Here is a 23,415-nt window from a genome sequence, read left to right as displayed (position 1 = left end):
GAATATCAACCACACTTCTTAGTAACCACACCCACTGGCCAAAATGTGGAGGTGGTTTGTGACAGATGACACAGAGCTCTGCAGGTCAGATCAGTTACAGGGTCGTTCTGACAGTACAGCAGGACACTGTGTGAGATTTTCCTCATTACGTCTTCATCACATGAGCTTCCAAGCATTGTGTGTGTGTGTGTGTGTGTGTGTGTGTGTGTGTGTGTGTGTGTGTGTGTATAAATTTATGTGTGTGCGTATGGGTGTGAATGCCACAGATGACCCTGGCCGCAACCACATCATAAATCTGACCACTGCGGAGAAAACGAGACTGACCACCAGGAAATGCTACCACTTAAAAAAGGGTTTAGAATCAATTTATAGACCATTTAATCCCAAATGCCGCCGCTGATGTCGGCAAATACTAACCAGGAAAGAAACCCTGATCATTTCAAACATTTGGAACTGTGATATAGTGTGATAATAATTTGAGGCCTGATCACACCAGCATTTAAAAAGGTGAAATGATGTGATTAGTGGATCTGTTCGCGAGGGGCAAAGTAAATCCCCAGTTCAAGTTATTGCACCATCTTGTCATCATCATACACCCACACAGGTGATTCCAGTAGTTTACCTGCTAGTGCTGCGAGTAGTCAAGCTTCTATATATGAACCTCTCTGTGTTGTGACCAGGCCATTACAACAGATTTAAACTGGTCGGCTCCAGTATCAGACTGATGTAAACCAGTTAATTCTAGTTCCAGTAGCAGACTGGTTTGATCCGATAGAGCCAGTTCCAGTGTCAGAGTAGTCTAATCCACTCACGATTAGACTGATCTAAACTGATCAATGGCAGTTTCAGTATCCAGCTGGTCTTAACTGGTCACCTTCCAGTATCAGACTGATCTAAACTGGTCAGTTTTAGCATCAGACAGTTTCAGTATGAAACTGGTCTAAACCAATAGGATTCAGCTGTAGGGGTCAGACTAGTCTCAACCGTTCAGTGCCGGTTCCAGTGTTGGACCGGACTAAGCTGTTTCATCATACTGGTCTAAGCTGTACAGTGCCAGCTCCAGTATTGGACTGGTCAGTTCCAGTTGGGAAACCTTTCACAAGTTCAGTTACTTGTTTCTCTCTACAGATGGAGAAAGGCTCTTTAAAGAAACTCGGGAATACATTTTCCACCAAAAGTCTTTATTTACAACCGCCTTCAACAGATCTTTTGACCAATCACCAGCAGCTTGAAATAAAACCATCTGGCTCGTTGCTTCATTGTTGGCCAGTTCTGATACTGGTTTACATACTTCCCATGTGAAGGCAGCAGCAGATGTGTATCAGTATTTATAGCAGCTTCTTAGAACAGCAACTTACTGTAAGAGAGAAGGGTTAGTGTGTGTGTGTGTGTGTGTGTGTGTGTGTGTGTGTGTGTGTGTGTGTGTGTGTGTGTGTGTGTGTGTGTGTGTGTGTGTGTGTGTGTGTGTGTGTGTGTGTGTGTGTGTGTGTGTGTATATATATGTGCGTGTTGTAACCAGATCTCAGAGGACAGAAGGACAGAATTAAGACGACTCTGTCACCACGCCGTTCATCATACACACACATACTGAAAAATATCTTCAATTCATATAGATCATAAAGGAATCAGGAGTGCGACCCTGCAGACTAAATATAACAGATTTTAGTATGTAGTACATCCACACGAAAAGATTTAAATTATTAAATGAAGAATAGTAAAAAAAAGCATGCGGATTAAAATCGCCAGATATTTGGGTGTGGTGTTGATGGGCGCTGATACGCTGACACTGGGAAAAAAAGGTCAGACAGTGGTGAGACAGTTTGAGAGACAGGGTTTGTAAAGGCTTAAGGGGTCCTTGAGAGGCTCAAATAGTCCTTCAGGATGTTCCAGGGATCCTTGAGCTGGTTTAAGCCGTCCTTGAGCAGATTCGCAGGGTGCATAAAAAAAGTTTTAATGGTCTTTGAGGTGGTCTCAGGTGTCAGTGAAAAGGTTGTCAGGCTTTAATCATCCCACAATCCAACAATCAAAACGGAAGAGGTTCTCGCTGTTGGGGGGTGGGGGGGGGTGGGGGGTGAGTCAATGTTCAGTAGTGGCGTGACATCAGTGCTTTTGGAAGTGTCTTTGAGAAAGTTTCCAGGGTACTTGTGGGAGCTCCAGTAGTCCCTTTGGATGCATCATGAGTTCTTGAGATTGTTGCAAGATAAATCTTGATTGGTTCTTGTGTTGTTGTTGTTGTTGTTGTTGTTGTTGTTGTTATGTGAGTGGTCATCCAAGTGTTTTTTTTAAGGGAGTTTAAATGGCTACAGATGTCAGTGAAGAGGTTGTAAAGGTCAGTGCCTGTCAAACGTTCGAGACCCCCTCGTGCTACAGCTTCCTGATGTCGGAGTTAGCGGTGGCTGTATCCGACAGAACTCCTCAACATAGACAACCGGTACATCCGCTTCAGTGAGAAAGTAAGAAGGATTTGAACGAGTCTCAAGCTCTTTTCTCATACTTGAGACAACTACTTCTGTCGCTTCTCACATGTACAAACAGAGCAACTCTTAGAAATGCCTCAGTGGAAAGGCATGGTGACATTATGTGAAGGCGCTTCGATGGTTCTGCTCTGCTGATCCTTGATGAGGGTCAATCAGCTTCTTTTGTCGTGTTGTTGGTCCTTCAGGAGGTTGTAGGGGTTTTTAAGGTGGTTCGGATTATCCTTGAGTTGGTTGCAGTCATTTTTCAGGAGGTTGTCGGGGTTTGGTGAAAAATAATGGCAGCTGGTGTTGGTGTACTTCAGTTAGTCCTGACCAACTCCACCTTCTGAGTCAGCAGGAAAGCAGCGCGCCTGATCACAAGCCATTGGCCATACACTGTGACGATGTTATGAAGTGTTTTCGACCAGTCGCAGCCACTTCAACACGTATTTTTAGTTATTGAGCAAACTGCACAGTCTATTATGTAAACTAATCTGCTCAAATGTCCTCTAAATCAGTTAAGTGACTCTCCCATATTTCTGCCACAACTGTCACCCACAGATGCCGAGAGGGTCACGTAGTCTACACCCAGCATACCATGAAGTACTAATGCTGACAGTGCTCTCATCTCAGCAGTTAGTGGACAATAATCTAATGTTATTTATTATTTTGCACTAACAGGATATGAGAAAACTGTCAGTCAACCTGACTTCAGAAAGTACAATTACAGTATCTACTAAATACTGCCAATACAATCTGTGACAGACATATTAGGTTAATGATACTTTCCTGCCGCATAGTGGGTCCAAATAATTTCTTCTTTCAATTTACTAGCATTACATATTCACTGTGATGATACAATAATAAATCTTCAATGTATTATTGAAGGCGAGGCTTTTATTTTGGCAGTTCCACCAAGCTGACACATCACATCATCTTTAAAAATAGACACTAATCTGTATTTACTATCATAAATAATCTTCCAGCTAATAACAGCTGATCCAGACACTGATCTGAGCTGTCGTGTGTCCGGCTACATGTGTTTGATTACAGCGTTGTGTTGTGTCATGTTGTTCTGAACTTAATAAAGAGCTGTCGTGGTAAATACAGACACTGACTCACAGCTCTGCTATATGAGGGCAAACTCAGAGAGCGGCAGCGTGACACACTGCTAATCCACAGCTAGCCTAATGTCAGTCTGAAAACACACACAGCTGCCCAGGCCTGGCCTGGCCTGGCTTGGCCTGGCCTGACCTGGTCTGGTTTTGCTTGGATACTTCTTAAATCAAACCTCTCAATCCATTGTATTTAGATCAGCATTTAAAATTTTCATTCCCATCTGCAAAGGCAAGAACTGGATTTATGACATGTTACAATGGGTTATAAAGGGTTATTGTGTATGTAGATGATGAAAGTGGAATTAGAAAAAGGTTATAAGGAATTTAGAATGAGTTAGAATAGATTATAAGGTATTTAAAGTGGCTTATAGTGCAATCAGAATGGATTATAATGTATTTATTTTAATAGTTTATTTAAGGTTGGCTACAATAGGTTATACTTGCATTAAACTGGGTCATAGTGCCTTTAGAGTGCATTACAATGACCTGTAGTACATTTCCGATGGATTATAATTGGTTGTAAGTCTAGAGTTGGTGATGGTGCGTACAGAGTGGGTTATAGTAAATTAAGACTAGGTTATAGTGTAATTAAAATGTGTTGTAGTGCCTACTGAATGGGTTTGTATGAACTACAAGACTTTTAGCATGGGTTAAAGCGGTGACATCACCATTAAAATGGGCTAGTTTGGGCTATAGTGGATACAGATGGGTTAGGATGATTTATAAGGCATTCAGAATGGGTTGTTTGAAATGGTGTTTAAAATGCTTTAAATGGTTATAAGTGCAATTAAAATTAGAATGATTTATATTTCATTAAGAATAAGTAACAATGGGTTAAATTTGATTTTGGATTACAGTTAGTGCAATTAAAGTGGGCTAGAATGAGTTTTAGTGCATCTAGAATGGTTGTGAATAAGTTAGTGTCCATTATAAGGCAGGGATGGGAATGACTGATTATAAGACATTTAGAATTGGTTTGGCTGGTTTATAGTTTATTTAAAATGGGATATTGTGGATTTACTTGAGTTCGACAGATGGACAAAACCAATAAGACCAAAACCTCTCCTCCTCCTCCTCCTCCTCCTCCTCCTCCTCCTCCTCTGGCAGGGCTGATTCAGTTGCTCTCAGTGTTTCCACCCACACTCTGTTGTTATGAAATAATTCACTGCAGGGTTTCTATAAGATGTGACTAAAAACGTACACTGACAGAAGAATCACGCTTCTTCTTGGTCAGATCTACTGTATTGTATTCGTGCACACTGCAGATGAACATGTAACACCTCCTCATGCTGTATGTAACTGGGAACAAACAGGTTTCATTTGGGCTCAGACTTCAGATTCACTTTTCCTGAACTGGCCCACTGCCCACATGAGTGGCTCAAAAAACAATGTCTTGATTCGACCCTTGGTGGCTTTTAAATGTGTATTGTTAGGCAGTGTTTTATGGTTATGATCGTTCTGTAATTTTTGAATGACGGGACTTGATTTGGTCGCCTTGGCTCCCGTTTTAGGCATCTGAGTAAAAGTAGTTTGTGCCTCTTTAACAAACAGTGAAGGAGAGTTGAGATGTACAGAGCCGCTCTTCCTGGCCCCCGTGGCAACTGGACACATGGACTCATTATCGTAGCCGCTCAACCACCTTCTCTCTCTGTTTTTCTCTCTATATTATTGCCTCTCTGCCTCCAGCAGCTGCAGCTCCATATGTTCTTCATGTTGTTACTGTAAAGTGGATGAGATCAGCTGCTCAGGTCTCCAGGTTGAAACGACATAAACATGAGATAGAGATGGATTTCCTCCATTTGCTCTTCAACGGCTTTGCCAAGAAGAGTCCATGTCACTCAGCACCATCTTTGTTGAGGTTCAAAGCTAAAATGTTTTCTTGTCCAATGGTGTATCTCATATCTCAGTTGCCTCAGTATATGTTCAGTCTCTTCGGCTCAGTATCAAAGTTAAAATTAGATTTTAGTTTAATTCTGTTCAGACAGTAACTATGAGCAGAGTGGGAACCTCATACTTTAACTTCTGAGACATTAATTAAACATGACAATGAACCTTAAAACTGTTATTTGGATAAAAGCCTCTTTTAAATGAATGTAATTTATTATAACTACAGAAGTATCACAAAACTTGTTTTACTTTTATATTAAATCCAATTTTAACATTTCTACAACTAATTCAGCCAAACCCAGCTACATATACACTGTTTTCTTTTTTAGGGTTTCCACTCATTTTCTAGAAATAGAAATATGTGACACGATAGAAAATAGCTGACTTAAGTTCATCTTTACTGATATGATTACAAGCCGAGCTGTGGGGATAACTATCTTTGAACAATGTGTGAAGTGAATGCTCCCAACAAGGTTTTTCCCGATCTTGCCATTTCCCAGACATGGTGTGGAAGCAGCATGAAGGGACACCTTGTTGGGATTGTTAATTATTAAAGTGAAAAGAAGTAAATACGAATCCTGCAGCAAACAGACACAGAAAATGAGCCATCAAATGTTAACGCATGCACACACAAAAGAAAAAAACAATAACTGTGGCATTTGCAAAAGTTACAAAAGTCAGTAGTTAGTAACTCCCTCCTTGCCAAGCGTAGGAGTGGAAATATTCTGCTTTGGGGTTGTTTGGCAGCTAGTGGCACAAAACATAGTATGGTTAGAGAGAAGAATGGATCCCATTCTATCCAGCACAATTCTGGATGTAAATGTCCTGCAGTGAAGAAAGGGACAGTGAAAAGAGGCTGGCTTCTCTAACAGGACAATGATTTAAAGCAGACCTCAAGATTCCACCATCATCTACTTCAAGCAGCACAAGCTGAAGCTTGAGGAACGGCTCCTCACAGTCCCCTGATTTGAACATCACTGAAAATCTGTACATAGCTCTTAAACATGCTGTGTGTGCAAGACAGCCTAAAAATATCTCTTGACTTGAAGTGATCTGCTGCAAGAGCGGGTGAAAATTCCTAAATCAAGAATAGAAAGACTCTTAGCTGTTACACAAAGCGTTTGTGAGCTGTGATATCTGCCAAAAAGGGGGCTGGGGTGTTAAGTGCTGACTTAGTGGAGTGCTGTCGCTGCTTCTGTTCTTCAGTGTCCAGTGAAGAAGCAGAAAGAGGCTCTCTGTAAGAACATTTGAAGAATTAAACAGTTTTTTTGTGACTGAAGTTTTCAAAACCAGCTGCCACATCTTTTCCACGTCTGAATGTTCAGCCATTTTGAAAGGATATAGCGACAATCTACGAAATAGAGAGCACTCAGATCAATAGTAGTTTCGTCGCTCAGTTATTAGAAAATCAATAATTCAAACTGGTCTTCTCTTTGCAGGAAGTGGGTGTGGTGCAGTAGGCGGGGCGTTGCCGGGGCTGATAGGCGCCACCGGCCCCTCAGTGATGATGAAACCGTTCCTGTCCTTCCCTGTTGAGACGACGTCGCCAGTTGGACTTTTTCCAAACTTCAACACGGTGTGTGTGTGTGTGTGTGTGTGTGTGTGTGTGTGTGTGTGTGTGTGTGTGTGTGTGTGTGTGTGTGTGTGTGTGTGTGTGTGTGTGTGTGTGTGTGTGTGTGTGTGTGTGTGTGCTCGCTTGTGTGTGAAGGACAGTAAAAGTGACAGTGTGTTGTAGCTGTAGGCTCTGTAGACTGACTGTGATAAAGAGACCTGTCACTCTGTCAGCCTCTGTTCATCCTGAGCAGGCCGGCGACCTTTGACCTCTGTGTGTCTCCTGCAGATGGACCCGGTGCAGAAGGCCGTCATCAACCACACATTTGGTGTTACCATGGTGCCCAAGAAGAAACAGGTCATCTCCTGTAACGTTTGTCAACTGAGGTTCAACTCTGATGTAAGTTGTTTATGCCTCAATGATCAGCTTCCTCTAATGTGATTCATCTGCACTTTGGTTCCTGCTGTGATCAAAATGTTTGAAGCAGGTTCAAGGGAACAATCTGACATTTCTGGAAATCCTGGTCTTCCATGAGGAAATGAATGTCAGTTTAATCTCTGTGTGCTTTCAGTTCATAAATGATGAGGTTACTGAACGGGTTCACTGGGCACACCTGAAAAAAAGTCACTGAAAGAAACTCAAAATGAAGAAACAAAGAGACACTAAATGACCATAAAAAGACACAAAATGACCACAGAGACACAAACTAACCACAAAGTGACACCCAGTGCATGCAAAGAAACTCAAAATGACTACAAAGAGACAGAAAATGACTACAAAGAGGTAATAAACAGCCATAAAGAGACACAAAATGAATATGAAGAGGTGAAAAACACCTGCAAAGAGATGCAAAACAACAACAGATACAATAAACAGACACAGAACGACCATAGAGGGACACAAAATGACAGCGAAGAGACAAAAAAAACCAAAAATAAAATCCATCACATAAGACATCTCTATTCAGTCTGGGGTTCTTGCTCCCATCCATTTACCCTGTTGTCTTATAGTCCGTCCATGAGTACAGTGATAGGTCCAGCATATGTTTGATTTAGCTTGGTACAAATACTAGGAGCAAGGAGAAGCATCAAAAGTGAAAAAATACGTCTTCTCACACCTCCAACGCTGTCTGATTTTAAACAACTCCTGGACCTTCTGTATCTCTGGCTGTGCAGAGATGAAACTGACAAACTCCAGGGGAGACAGAGAACAAGTGTTGTTGTTTTTTTTTACAAAATAATGGACTGTTCCTTTAACATATCCCTCGGTTGCTTGTTAGATAATAAACCAACATGTTTGCAGAGTAATGTTAGCTCTGTAGCTCACAAATACAAGCTCATTAGCAACTAAGGTCTGGAAAATTAATTAACTGTTTTGAACAATATAACAATGAACAGTTTAACATATAATACATTTAGCTTTCTTGCTAATATTGGCTTAGCTTGCCTTGACTTCACCTTAACTTTCACTTTTGCAGGACCTAGGCTGACAGTTCCTTCTAAGCCAGACTAAAAATGTCCTGGATCTTCCTCTGTACTGCAAACACAACCATGAACGTGGTGTACTGAAGAGGAGTTCCTAAAATGTTGTTATTGTTGTTGTTGTTGTGTTGCTTTAAGGAGATTTCCAGTGGGCTTTTTTAAGTCTGCACAGAGCTACTAAGGAAAATGTTTGTATATGGTGCTTAATGCTGCTAAGTGGTGGAGCTTAGGCTGTGTGATACTTTACAGTGTTTTAGTTTGTTTTTGTGTGTTGGATTATTCTGTCAGGCGTTCACACAACAGCAGGTGTATATAAACAGGTGTAACCCCTACCACTCTATGCTGTGTAAACGACACTCAGCTCATTCACATAATGACTGCTGAGAGGTAACGATCTGCCTCGTTAGTGACACGCCAATCAAACGTGACTTATTTATGAGCTGGTAAAATTATGCATGAGTGAACATGAAAACAGGAATCAGTGCTGAGGAGAGGAGAGGAGTGGAGAGAGAGAGGAGAGAGAGAGAAGAGAGAGAGGAGAGGAGAGGAAGAGGAGAGAAAGGAGAGAGGAGAGAAAGAGGAGAGGAGTGGAGAGAAAGAGGACAGAAAGAGGAGGGAGGAGAGAAAGAGGAGAGAAAGAGGAGAGAGAGAGGAGAGAAAGAGGAGAGAGAGAGGAAGAGGAGAGAGAGAGGAGAGGAAGAAGAGAGAGAGAGGAGAGAAAGAGGAGAGAGAGAGGAGAGGAGTGGAGAGGAAGAGGAGAGGAGAGAGAGGAGAGGAGTGGAGAGGAAGAGGAGAGAGAGAGGAGAGAAAGAGGAGAGGAGTGGAGAGGAAGAGGAGAGGAGAGAGAGAGGAGTGGAGAGGAAGAGGAGAGAGAGAGGAGAGAAAGAGGAGAGGAGTGGAGAGAAAGAGGAGAGGAGAGAAAGGAGAGAAAGAGGAGAGAGAGAGGAGAGGAAGAGGAGAGAGAGAGGAGAGGAGTGGAGAGGAGAGGAGAGAGAGAGGAGAGAAAGAGGAGAGTGGAGAGGAGAGGAGAGAGAGAGGAGAGAAAGAGGAGAGGAGTGGAGAGAAAGAGGAGAGGAGAGAGAGGAGAGAGAAAGAGGAGAGGAAGAGGAGAGAGAGAGGAGAGGAGTGGAGAGGAGAGGAGAGAGAGAGGAGAGAAAGAGGAGAGGAGAGGAGGAGAGAGAGAGGAGAGAGTGGAGAGGAAGAGGAGTGGAGAGGAAGAGGAGAGAGAGAGGAGAGAAAGAGGAGAGGAGTGGAGAGGAGAGGAGAGAGAGGAGAGAAAGAGGAGAGGAGAGGAGTGGAGAGGAGAGGAGAGGAGAGAGAGAGGGGAGAAAGAGGAGAGGAGAGGAGTGGAGAGGAGAGGAGAGGAGAGAGAGAGGGGAGAAAGAGGAGAGGAAGAGGAGTGGAGAGGAGAGAGAGAGGAGAGAAAGAGGAGAGGAGAGGAGTGGAGAGGAGAGGAGAGAGAGAGGGGAGAAAGAGGAGAGGAAGAGGAGAGAGAGGAGAGAGAGAGGAAGAGGAGAGGAGTGGAGAGGAGAGGAGAGAGAGAGGGAGAGAAAGAGGAGAGGAAGAGGAGTGGAGAGGAGAGAGAGAGGAGAGAAAGAGGAGAGGAGAGGAGAGGAGAGGAGGAGAGAGAGAGGAGAGAGAGGAGGAGAGGAGAGGAGAGAGGAGAGAGAGGAGAGAAAGAGGAGAGGAGAGGAGTGGAGAGGAGAGGAGAGAGAGAGGAGAGAGAAAGAGGAGAGGAAGAGGAGTGGAGAGGAGAGAGGAGAGAGAGAGAGAAGAGGAGAGGAGAGGAGTGGAGAGGAGAGGAGAGAGAGGAGAGGAGTGGAGAGGAGAGGAGAGAGAGAGGAGAGGAGTGGAGAGGAGTGGAGAGGAGAGGAGAGAGAGGAGAGGAGTGGAGAGGAAGAGGAGAGAGAGAGGGGAGTATTAACTCAGTCAGTAAGCTGGGTAAAAGTTGAGTCATGATGTTTTCAGACAGTCACATGAGGACACTGTTAACATGGTTTTGTTACAGTGTAGTGACACACTGCTGCCCAGGGCTCATTACACTGTGGTGACACCTAACATGAACGGGTTTTTACAGTGTAGAGATCATCTGTTTATCTGGACTGTTCAGACTACATCACTATTGAGGCTCCACAGTTCAAGTACATATAAACCCCCCACACACACACACACACACACACACACACACACACACACACACACACACACACACACAGGCGTAAAGCCTGTGTTGACCTACGACTCCATCATCAACATGTGATCTGTATCTGGATGTCTGAGCTGAACCAGGATAAAACGCATGTGAATGCAGGTTTAACACTGTTGTAATCAGAACGCACTCAGGTCGTCCAGACCACATCTGACATTCATGGTCCGTAAAGGATGAACTGTAATGACTTTGGTCATTAGCTCGCTTTTCATCTAGCATTATCATCAGATCCAGACGACAGAAAAAAGCCCGAACTGAAAAATAAAACTTCTCGTTCTCTGTGTGTCTCTTGGTCAGTCTCAGGCAGAGGCTCATTACAGAGGCAGCCGTCACGCCAAGAAGCTCAAGTCTCAGGAGAACAAAGCCAAGGCCAAGCTGTCGATCACTGCAGAGGCCAATGGGAGCAGCTCTAGCCCTGCTGGCCCCGCCCCTCATGTCTCAGCTAGCAGCAGCACCAATCAGCACACAGGTTGAGTTCATCTGCTGATTAAAACTGATCTGAATGTTGTTGCTGATTCTGCGATGAGTTTGTTTTTTTTGTATCACAAAATTTCTTTCTTTTTTCCTCTCCTCCTTTTTCTTCCTTCTCCTCCTCCCTCCAGAATTCTTATCCAGCATCACCGACTCCTCCTCTCCTCTCAAAGCCTTCCTCCTCCCCTCATCCTCCCCTCCCTCCTCATCCTCCCCCTCCTCTAGCAGAGCAGGCAGTGAGCCTCCCCCCTCCAGTCCTCCCTCCGCTCTCCCCGCTCCAGGCCTCTCGTCCTCTTCTTCCTCCTCTGCCTCATCCAAAGCTTCTCCTCCTCCCCCTCCTCCGGCTCCTGTCACCTCCTCTTCATCCCCTGCCCCTCTTCCTCCTCCTTCCCAGGCCTCCTCCCAGGATGCTCCTCTCTCAGTAGAGTCCGAGGAGGAGAAGGCCAAGAAGCTGCTGTACTGCTCTCTCTGCAAAGTTGCTGTAAACTCTCTGTCTCAGCTGGAGGCTCATAATGCAGGTGAGGAGTAACGAGATGACGCCGACATAAAACATTAACCAGTAGGGAGTCCATGTTGATCAATCTTTCACATGAAACGCCTCACACATACTGACAGGAAGGACAAACATACAGGTGGCTGCACTGCAGTGCCTCCATGAACAAAGCCAGGTCAATAAAGAAATGGAAGAAGAACTCATCACTCAACAGCAGTGCCGAGGCTAATGGCTCAAGCTAAACCCTGCAGCCAGTTTCCAAAAACTGGTGCAAAGCCTTAAGACAACAAAGTGGTTCCAGCAACAGATTAATGCCCATGGCTTTGGAATGAGATGTTCAACATCGTTGTTCAGATGTCCACTTACTTTTGGCCGTGTGTTATATATGTGACTGGACACTGTAGAAGTAACGGTACTCTCAAGTCTCAGTTTGAATGGATTAATGTTACTGCTGATGTTATATTTTAGACTTTCCGACTGATCAGTGAACTGAAAGGTTTGACTTTGTCTTTGACTTTATATCAACCCTGAATTAGACAAAGTTAAGTCACCTAATTTTGAATGTCTGTGAGTGACTGACTGAGTGATGAGGTTATGCCATTGGTCGACTGACTGTTGGTCGTTACTCTTTGAAAGTGATTTGGTGCGAAAAGTCTCTGTTACATCAACTATTTACTTCAACTGCCAAAGGTAACAGGCCTTTATTAGAGGCAGGTCTTCGTTTCTCATTTCCTCTCTTTCATCATGAATCATTGATCGTACAGGTATTTTAGTGCGATGCCTCGTTTTGATCCGCTCCTGTTTGCCCTGTGAAAGTTATTGCACTCACTCAAACTCCACACCTCATGTAACTTTCAAATTAAAAGCCCCCCAGTGTTTCAATGGACAGAAACTCTTTATTTCTTAACAGGACTTTTACTGTTGTGCTCACGTGCTGCAGCGAGTGTATTGTCTCGTTTCTGGTTGCTTGTGTTGTTGTTTACGCGCTATTCATATCTGCTAGTTACTTTAGCTTAGCAGTTACTGATGACTTCTCTCTCCCTCCCTCCCACTCTCTTGCTCTGTCTTGCTCAGTGTGTCTTATGTTTAGTTATTCCTTCTTTAATGATAATGTTAAATGTGATAAATGTGGTTTGCCATAATGGAGGCGAGGCTCAGTGAATGGGAAGTGTGGTTTCACTTCCTGGCAGCTCCTGAGCAGTTAGGAAGCCCGGGCGGCTGGGTGACTGCCCATAACAAGACATGTAGGCCTAAGCCCACGGTTCACACCACCGCTGCCAACAAAGTGTTGACAATAGCATCATTATACTGTTGAATTTATTAAATTAAAGCGGTGGAAATGCACATGATGTTTAAATGGCATGCACATGACAGGCGCCAGGAGTTTATCCCCCTCTGGTCTATATTTCCCTGCCTCTGCTGAATTATTTTTATCCCCAGTGGGGTCAAAATCTATCCTCACCCCAAAGTGATAATGGCGTCGGCTCAGGTCACATCATTGAGGATTAATTACATATGTTAGTCCAGTGACATTCATAGAAATGAACTGTAACTAGTGTCTGTCTGGACGGAGGGAAATCAGATGAAAACTGATGGACTGGAAAATGTGCAACAAGAATTTAAACTATAAAAAGTTTGTTCATGGGATGAAATGTTAAGAAAAACATCAGCATGGCTTTAAAGCTGCAAAACCTACACTGACATTTTGTATCTCATTTCATAGAAGTCGGTTTCCGTGCGTCTTCTATTTTCAGGTTCGAAGCACAAGACGATGCTGGAGGCTCGGAGCGGCGCCGGGCCGATCAAGGCCTACCCTCGACCCGGAGCCAAGCTGAAGAACGGCAGCAGCTCCGGACTGAAAGGCTCCGGCCTGCAGAACAAAACCTTCCACTGTCAGATCTGTGACGTCCACGTCAACTCTGAGATCCAACTCAAACAGGTAGAAACACACAGAGGGCACAAACAGTATAATGACATTACATTAACATTGCTTTATACAAACCCAAATCCTTCATTGGTAACTTATTCCTGTTCTGTAACCGGTTGCAAATTAACAGCTGGTTGTGTGTGTGTGTGTGTGTGTGTGTGTGTGTGTGTGTGTGTGTGTGTGTGTGTGTGTGTGTGTGTGTGTGTGTGTGTGTGTGTGTGTGTGTGTGTGTGTGTGTGTGTGTGTGTGTGTTGTTGTTGTTGCAGCACATCTCCAGCAGGAGGCACAAGGACAGAGTGGCAGGAAAACCCAGCAAACCCAAATACAGCCCTTATAACAAACAGCAGAGAAACTCTCTCACTGTGAGTGTCTCATATTTAAGTTCAGTGTTGTGATCAGGTCTGAAACAATATTGATTAACCAATCAATACAATAGACAAAGATTAATATATTGTCCCCTCTCCTCTCCTTGTTGTGTCTCCTTGTCTTCTCATCTTGTCTCCTCCCATCTCTTCTCCTTGTTACCTCTCCTTTCCTTTCCTTGTCTGCCTGTCCTTTTTCCCTGTTTCCTATTTCCTCTCCTCTCCTCGTTTCCTTTGCTTGTCTCCTCTCCTCCTCAGAAGGAGCTGGTGAAGCCCTCCCTCTCTCCCTCCTTCCTATCCACTCCCTTCGCTCCTCCGCCCTCTTCCCTCACCTCCTCCATCACACTCCCTCCCTCCTCTCTCGCCTCCGCCCCCCTCCTCACTCCCACCTCTTCACCCCTCACCCCTGCCATCTCTCTCCACGCCCGCCCTCCAGCCCCCTCGTCCATATTCACCGCCTCCTTCCTGCGTCCGGCTCCTGGACCAATCAGAGCGAGCCAAGGATCGATTCTCTTCACGCCCTACTGATGACAGAGGTGGCGGTGGGGAGTCGAACTGGCAACCTTTGACCTCTGACCTCCAGTTTGCTGGAGCTACGGGGGCAGAAAAGTCAGAAAAGACATCAGCTCTGCCATCATGGCTGCAGGGATTCAAACCTGCGACCTTCTCACCTGACTGAGGTTTCACAAAGAGACATGAGAGGACAGAGCCTCCTCCTTCTGTCTGGATCGTGGGTCCGAAACCAGCGGAAGCAAACCGACGATTTTATCCAAACTAGAAAATGAACGTGTTGCTTTAAATAAACCACAGAGCTGAACCCAAGCAGAACCAGTCACAAAGAACCAGGAAATTTGTTTATGCAGTCATGAAAATATTACAGAATTGCACTAATTTGGAAAACTTCATTGTTGTCTCCGTAATGTCCCAGAATCAGCAGATAGAGGATGTCCACCTCAAAGGAAACCCAGTGAAACAGTCAACATGTGCGAATATTCACACTTTTGTTTGGACCTTATTACCAAAAACAATCCCAAAGTACCTCATCATTTATAACTGTTCATGTTATTTGTGGCAGCGCTAAATCTGCTGAAAATAAAGCTGGAGTTTTTTGGTTTGATTGAGATGACAAGAATCAGAAACAGGATTCAGGAGGAACCAGAACTGAGAAGCAGAATCTAAAGAAATCTCGAAGGAAGACGGTGAAGACACACTGGCGTTTTCTGTATTTTGATTTTCAGTCTAAAGATGCAGCTTCAGTTGAGCCCAGACACAAAGGTGGATAAGAAAGTCTGGACCCAGAACCCGGTTCAGGTCCAGTTGGGTCAGGTCTTCAGAGTTTGGAGGGGGGCTGATCCTGTCCGAACAAATAACCAGCACAAACAAGATGTCAGAGAACTCAGCCGACGTCCTCCATCATGAAATATGCCACCGCTATGACTACTGCAGCTACATCTTCATGTCGTACCAGACTGTGGTGTCGCAGGCGTCCTCCCTCAAGCGTCCCTGCGTTCACGTTCAACTTGTTCCTAACATACAACATCTCGAGCAAACAAACTACGAAGTGGAGAAAGAGAAATTAAAGGATTAAACTGGTGTGGTTTTATATCATTAACACTGTCAACAAATCCCTCGAAAAGACCAAAACCAACAATGTATTAGGTCATTTGTTAATACTTTCTGACCTCCACACGCTGTCTTTGTCACTTTTGGTTCCTACTGAAGACGTAAAAACCGTTCACAAGTGCGCAGTTTTATTTTAAAAAAAGGTTCAGCAATTTCATAAAACAGCTGAACACTGTAGATTTAAACAAATGTCACTTCAACAGGAGGAAATGGTGCATTTGTTGGGGACCCTAAACTAGCCTAACTTTCTCTTCTGGATTTATGGCGTCATGAAATCCAAATGAGAATCAGCTTTAACAGGTAATAATCCTCAACAGAAAGTCACATCAGGATTGATTCAGGACAGTTTGTTGCTCGTTCTCGTGCTGTATGTTTGGAATTGAAATGCGAGTACATGAACTCCTCTTTCTCCTCATGTCTGATGTCCACACCTCTTTCTGTACCTGATGTCGTCCCTGTCGTCTCCACTGCCGCTGTGGTACAGACTAACTCTGGACTCTGGATCAGACTAATTCCCTGGTCTTACAGTGACGAAGGCCTTTCATACTGACTGTTGCCAGGTGCGTACACTCACTCTGTCGGGTTTTCTTCCTCTCCATCTTCCTCCTGCTGAATCTCACCAGAACTTTCTGGAGTTTAAAGCGTCTGAGCAGAACTTTTAACTTAAGCTTTTATCACAAGGAGGAACTTTTGAAGACTTTAACACATCACTGGAACTTTTCACAACCTGCAACAGCAAAGGAACATTTTCCTTAAATAAGCTTATTCAATTTCCATGATCAAAACAAAATATTAACATTTCTCTGGTTGCGTTTCCTGTGCTCTGATAATTTATTTTACAGTGTATGTTGTAAATATTTACCAAAAGCTTTTTCACGACTTTCAAACAACTGCATGATCTACAGCACGACCTCACGTTGTGTTCAATGTTCATTCACTGAGGGATATTTTTTATGTCACTTTATACCCCATCTCTCCCAGTCCATTCACCCTCTATATATTGCTTAATATTGTATGTATATTTTCATTATGACTGGATCTTATTAGTATTTTAAATTCAAGCCATTTTTTTTTATACTACAAATCACAAATCTGCCTCAAGGGGCCTCACAATCTGTACAGCATATAACGCCATCTGTCCTTAGACACTCAATTAGGACAAGGAAATACTCCCCTAATGGGCAAAAATGCAGGATGGACAGACATGCAATAGATGTGAAGTAAGTAAGTATTTGGTGACTGCTGACATCCGGGAGAAAGAAAGAAAAAAAATCAAAAGAAAAACTTGTCGTCATCCCACGTGAGTGCGTAGCGCGTAAATACGTCCTGACATCTATAGAAAGCAGCCATTTATATCCTCAGTCACTTCAAAGGGCTCAGATGATATGTTTTTATGAAACGGTAAAACAGATGACTGACCCGAGCTTTCTTAACGCTTGAAACATCTGAGGGCTGCAGATGGGTTCTCGAAGTTTTCACGAGACAAAACGACAATTCGTCAGCCGACATTAACCATAATCAGAATTTCTGTGACATGATGACCTTCTAACCGAGAGGAAGAAAGGGAAAAGACAATGAAAAAAACAAAAAACAAAATACTCAAGTTCAAATGCAGTACAGCAGTCTTTAAAGTCTTTAACAGCAGCATTTAAGAAGCGTGGTTTGTGCTGCCATTGTAGATGTCGTGATGACTGGAAAACATTTTCTTACTACGCTGTTTTCATGTTGGGCTGGCATATGATTGTGCGGTGCCGTCAGTATGCTGTAAGGACCCCATGCTACGCTTTCACGCTTTTATGCTGACATGTGTAGCAATAAGTTTGCTTTATATTCTCATTGTGTTTTGTAATGAATCTTGAGCGAGCTCCGTTCGCTAAAGATGACTATGCAATACGACTGAAAGCTCAGAAAAAAATCTCGTAAGTGGACCTTTTAGTCGAGGTTATTCTGTCACACAAACCGATCACCCTCATGAATGAACTTCCATGCTCAACATCGGGATATTGTTTTGTCTGTCCGTCACTTTCACCAGTGTTTTTAGGTTTTTCAAGTCCTAAAATTAAGATGATCAGCAGGTTGTTTAAAAGTCGTGAAAGGGTTTCACAGAACCAGGTGAAACCATAGAAAATAAAAGAAAACTTCACACAAACTTAAAGACGAGGTGCAAAAGCTCCTCCCCAATCTGACAGGACCAGTTGTTAATAATAATAATAATAATAATAATACATTTTATTTAAAGGCGCCTTTCTTGGCACTCAAGGACACCGTACACAGTTACACAAATTGAGATTAAAACACATTAAGAATTAATTAATTAATTAACAACAATAAAAATTAAATATAAAAATAAAAACAAAACAAAAGTAACAGAGCAATTGGCATCATTGTTGTGAGTCTTTTCTACTCAGTCTGTTTATCTCCAGGTTCTGAAGACTCTTCTCTTATTGGCTATCAGCATTGTCAATAATTTAACCAGTCAGAGTTTTACCTGGAGGAGTCACTTGCTCTGCTCTGTGATTAATTAATTAATAATACAAAGAACTGAAGCAATGATACTCAAAATCTGATTGGTTGAGTTAAAAAAGTGTGATGGTCGGAGAGATCATGTCAGTGGTCATGTTTAAAACTGAACCATTTATGAAAATATTTTCCACAACTTTTCCAAAACCTTTTTGGATGTTGTGTTTTTTCCATAACTTTTCAACACCATGACTTTTCCAGGTTTATCATGACCATAAAAACCCTGCTTAAAGTATAGGGGCGCATTTTATTTATAGTCAATATGGACAAGAGGAACAATTAGCATGACCAATAACTCTTGAAATAAACGTGAGTGTTGTATAACGCTAAACTTGAAAAAATGTGAAACTATCCTTTTAATGGGAAAAAATCACAAGAATAAATTTGCTAATTTTTTTGCTTTTAAAAAAAACTACAAATAAATGTCAGTGATTGAGCAGCTGCTTTTGTAAATATAAGAACATATCTATAAGCTGTGTTTTAATTGGTGTTTTGCAGTGTAAAGAGTTTATTAACTTTATTCATTGGCCTTATGAACCACATGCAAAATAAGATGTTTACAGTTTACAAGGAATAATATGAAATAAACATTATCATTTGGGAATTCTTACTTCAAAATGTCTATCCAAGCACTTATTTTAATTTTAATAATAACTATAATGAAATGATTTATTTATAAAGCACATTTACAAAGTATTTCACAAAAAAAAACCAGAACATAGTAAAAACAAAAATCTAAAATTACTAAAACAATAAGATGAATCTTATTTTAAAGTTGCTGAAAAGCAATTTTATAAAAGTGGGTAAAAGAATATGAATGGCAGCTTTAAAACACATTAAGGAGCACTGTGTGGACCAGACTTCACAGCCACACGACTGGATCAGAAATATTAAGAATATAAGCAGCAACACTCAGTAAACCTCTCAACTGACTGGTGTTCATATCATTCAATAATCAAACAGGTTGATTGTTGATTATTTTCTATGGTTTCAAATGGTCAGTATTTTCTTGTCTGTCTTCCTGCCTCCTCCTGAATAACTTGAAGCATCTCAGTCTTCCAATAATGAACAAACAGGTGTAAGGACATTAAGTGTGTATGTATCTGTGTTTATCTATGCAGTATTTGGTCTCACGGTGCAGTAACTCTATCTCATCAACATGTAATTGTAAAAAAGACAAAGTGTCAAATCCATGTTGATGATGCTGATTAACCTCCACTCAGGCTGTTTGACAGCCGCTCATTTGAAAACAGAGCTCTCGGCTCTTAACTGAACTTCCTGCTCTGTCTAAAGATGTCATCATGATGCAATAATGTACAGATCAGCTGCTGCTTCTCCATTCGCTCTGCTTCCTTATCAGCAATACAGAGGTCTGGGTGTCTCCATACTAGCCCGAGTCTCGATACTTGGCCAAGTTGCAATACTGGAATGAAGCAAACAGGGATGCACTGTTTAAAATGAAGCGTTGATTCTAGCTGACATGTTGTAAATATGTCGGCATTTCTGTTCAAACTGTCATAATGTTTTTGTTGAAAACTGAGACTGCGTGCGTGCGTGCGTGCGTGCGTGCGTGCGTGCGTGCGTGCGTGCGTGCGTGCGTGCGTGTGTGCGTGTGTGTGTGTGTGTGTGTGTGTGTGTGTGTGTGTGTGTGTGCTCCTTCCACGCTTGGAATTAACCTCATGCATCTGATTTAATCACTTTGCTTCCAAAATAAAAGCTCATTTTCCATTAATCCATATGACATGCAAACAGTGAATAAATATGTGTTTAAAGGAGCAGTTCACCCAAACTGCTGCACTCATCTCTGATCCAGGCAGAGTTGTTTGTAACACATCTGATGCGTTTAAGTTTTCTACAAAACAACCTTTTAGTTGAGCATAGTTTAGTTGAAAAGTTATTTGTGCCAACAGGTACTGAATTTGAATTTTCTCTCAAAATTTTTAATGTTAAATTGGATCAAATTTCTCCAAATGTATTTTAAGAATAAATTCAGGTTTTGAAGATTCACGTTCAAACCGTGGTGATGCACTTCAGATTCAGCTTTCTGAGATTCTGCACAAAGAAAACAAAACAAAGGCTGACAAGTTCATATTCAATCCCTGCAGCCGATCATTACCATTCAAACCTTTCAGAGATTATACTTGACGGGTGAGTTGCTTAAATTGGAGCTGATGAAGCTGAAAGCAAGGAGCTGCTCAAAGGTGAAAATAAACAAATATTTCCTTTATATTTCAGCTCAGAACAGCAGCGTTAAGTCTTCTTCAGACATGTTAAAAAGCAACATCTCCTGCTTCAGAGAACCTCCGACCACTTCTTCATGTACAGTATTTATTCTCTGAGCTTGTTTTTTATGATGATGAAGATTATGATGCAGATATGCAAACACAGATTTGTCAGGTTGAGATTATGTAACATTTTTCTCCTTATCATTTTATTTCTGTAACTTTGTTTTTTTTTGTTTTTGTTTTCATTAAAAACTGCTGAACAACCTACATCAGTCCTACATTCTTACCAAGTAAAGACATTAGTTACGGGAGATATTTATTAATTTTATCTAGTTTTGCATTTTTTTCACCATGTAATCTCAACACAGATAATGTGACTTTAATGACCTGAGCTCTCAAACAGTCTCATGTAACCTCAATGAGCCTCATGTGATCCAGAGTCCTATGGGAGATAAAATGATTCTTGTGAGACCTCAACCTTGATAACTCTTGTGACCTCAAAGATTCTCATGATGAGAATCTTCGGGGTCACATGAGTTCATTGAGGCTACATGAGACCTCAGTAATTTTAATGTATCATCAACAAGTCATGTGTGACATTATAGACACTCATGTAACCTAAAGTGTCATGACACTCTCATGACAAAAACTCACCTGTGATCTTAAAATTCTCATCTTTTAGTTGAGTAGTAAACTGTTGCCTGTACTCTACATTCCCTACCCAAATAAAGAGCATCTATAAAGTCACCAGCAGAGGTCGCCATCACCCACCGTGAAGGTTATAACACTGACATAGTTTTAAATAATAACTGTAATAATAATTTAAAAAAATAAATTTTGAATTAAATCTGCATTCACATGTGACATTAAAGACGGTCATGTGACCTCAGTTGTGACCTCAACTTTCATTTGACCTCAACAAGTCTCATGACCTTAGAGGTCCCCCATGTGACCTCAGCGATTCTCATGTAACCTTAGTTAGTTACAATTTGATTTTCAGCTGATCGTATGGATCGCATGAAAGCCCAAACTAGTCTCAAGAACCAAGTCGCAAGATCTTAAATATCCCACCATTGTCATGTAACCTCACAAACCTCTTCATGTGACCCGAAAGGTACCGATGTATCTTTAGTGACCTTTTCGTGTCCTAAGTGAATCTCATGAGACCTTGAAGACTCCAATGAGACTTCTCATTTGACCCCACAGATTTTCACGTGACTATAATAATTCTCCTTTCATGTCCACCAGAGGGCACTTAGCCTGCATGAGGGCCGTGTTGACTTATGACTGACACTGGACTGAAAACATGTGGACAGTGTGGAGGGTTAATATGAGGAAGAGCTGCAGAAATTGAAACAGCTGCGACAGGATCTACAATTAATGACCTTTTTCCTCCTCAGTGGAAAGTGTTTACTCCCTGACATATTTATGATCAAGCAGTTACTTTTTCACTAAACATGTTGCACATATGGCCTTGGATGTTAACACAGTGAGCCCTGATGGGAAACTGCCCGCTCCCATACTCCTACCTCTGCAGACTGTTTCCCATAAGAAACAGATCATTTGTGCTTGTAACAGAAGACAACACGTCTTATTCTGCTGTTCTCTTGATCTCATTACAGCACATTTAACATCAGATTGTTTCTTTTTATGATTAGCCATTTATTAGACAATTAAGCATTACCGGTAGATAAATGCATGTAACGTTTTACATATAAATGTATACTATAAGTAATTTTGCAATGGCTCAGCAGTCAGTAATAGTTCATCACAGACACAACAGAGACACAATTACTCACAAAACTAGGAAGAATGAAGGCGCAATAATAAAAGTAATAAAAAGATTGAATGCATGTAAAAAGAAAAAGAGAAAGAAACCTGCTTATAATAAAAAATTAACATTGGAAATGTTATAAAAGGCACAACATAAGGGATATTTATCACAAAAAATAGCATTCAAGGTCTGGGCTTATTGAATGAACCATTGATATGATCAAGTCACTTCTGCCATTTCCTTACATAATCCTGTTAATCAACTGAAACAAAGGAGAGTGAGAGGAGGAAACTCTACTTTTAAGCTTGTACAAAGTCCACGCTTTAACTATGAGTCTCTGGCTAAGTGTGGTCTGGATCCAAGTGGCATCATAGGGAGCCAAGCACTTGAACAGAGACGTGTCACCTACTATCCATCTTACCTGAGCAAACCGGTACAGGCGAGGTCATCGGACAGACACAACTGGACTGGACAGGAAGCTTTTGACTGGTTTGATCATTTACCGTGAAATCAGTGTCTCCTGCTCCGTGGTAAATAAATGATCAGGCCGGTTAAAAGCTGATGAGGCATCTTCAGTGCAGTGCTGTCTCGCCCTGAACCAGTAGATTATGACACACATGCAGTCCTCAAACACGCAGTGACGGCCTTACATAAACAATAAAACAAAATCAACAGAGACTTGTAGTGTCTTCAAATTACCTCTAAAATCTTGGTGACAGATGAGATTCCTTCCACGTGACCTGCACAACTGAAGCATAGAAATAATCATTAGTATCTTTGGAAATATAACTTAATAATAACTTTCTCCATATTATTATTTATCCATTATAAAAATTTAATTCCTTGCAACTTTTTGGGGCTCTGAATTGATATTAAACCTGAATGATTAAAAACAAATGTGATTGATCTTTAATACATCATGACTTCCAAAACTGAATTAATTAATACTAAACCAAAGAGGTTTTTGAGTCTCTTAAATCAGTCAAGAGTGATTACATTTAATCTGACTATTTACCATCTTTAATAATCACTGGTATGAAAAGGCACTTAATGATATGAAAAACAAAACAATCTTTGAAACCCTCTGTTACTAACTCTTAATACTTGATTTCATTTAGTCCCAATAATCATCACTTCTACCTTTCAAAATGGACACAATGTTTCTGCTCACTTTATATATATTTCTGATAAGAAGTGTAGTTTTTTTCAGCCTTCTGAAGGAGGATGAGAGGGGGAGGAGGAGGAGAGAGGAGGAGTTCTTTTGTCTGGATAAAGGAGGTGTGAAGCGACAGAGAGATCCTGCAGAGAGAAGCTGAC

At 41.9% G+C, this 23,415-nt stretch overlaps 1 protein-coding gene across 4 annotated transcripts in view; it reads left to right on the top strand.

Moving 5' to 3' along the window:
• The window catches only part of znf385b (zinc finger protein 385B), a 56,357-nt gene extending 35,766 nt beyond the window's left edge, over positions 1–20,591 (top strand). For 3 of the 4 annotated variants that reach the window (XM_056389964.1, XM_056389966.1, XM_056389967.1), the window contains 7 exons: positions 6,901–7,037; positions 7,302–7,412; positions 11,001–11,172; positions 11,306–11,692; positions 13,422–13,606; positions 13,861–13,956; positions 14,215–20,591. In XM_056389964.1, the coding sequence (XP_056245939.1) occupies positions 6,901–7,037; positions 7,302–7,412; positions 11,001–11,172; positions 11,306–11,692; positions 13,422–13,606; positions 13,861–13,956; positions 14,215–14,484 (1,358 nt within the window). In that variant the 3' untranslated portion in view covers positions 14,485–20,591. The remainder of the gene's footprint in view (positions 1–6,900; positions 7,038–7,301; positions 7,413–11,000; positions 11,173–11,305; positions 11,693–13,421; positions 13,607–13,860; positions 13,957–14,214) is intronic. The other variant, XM_056389965.1, reaches the window with a different exon arrangement.
• Positions 20,592–23,415: the final 2,824 nt, after the last annotated feature.

Source organism: Seriola aureovittata, chromosome 11 (assembly GCF_021018895.1).
Source record: "Seriola aureovittata isolate HTS-2021-v1 ecotype China chromosome 11, ASM2101889v1, whole genome shotgun sequence".
In the NCBI taxonomy this organism is placed as follows: domain Eukaryota; kingdom Metazoa; phylum Chordata; class Actinopteri; order Carangiformes; family Carangidae; genus Seriola; species Seriola aureovittata.
This window is presented reverse-complemented; position numbering and strand designations above follow the sequence as displayed.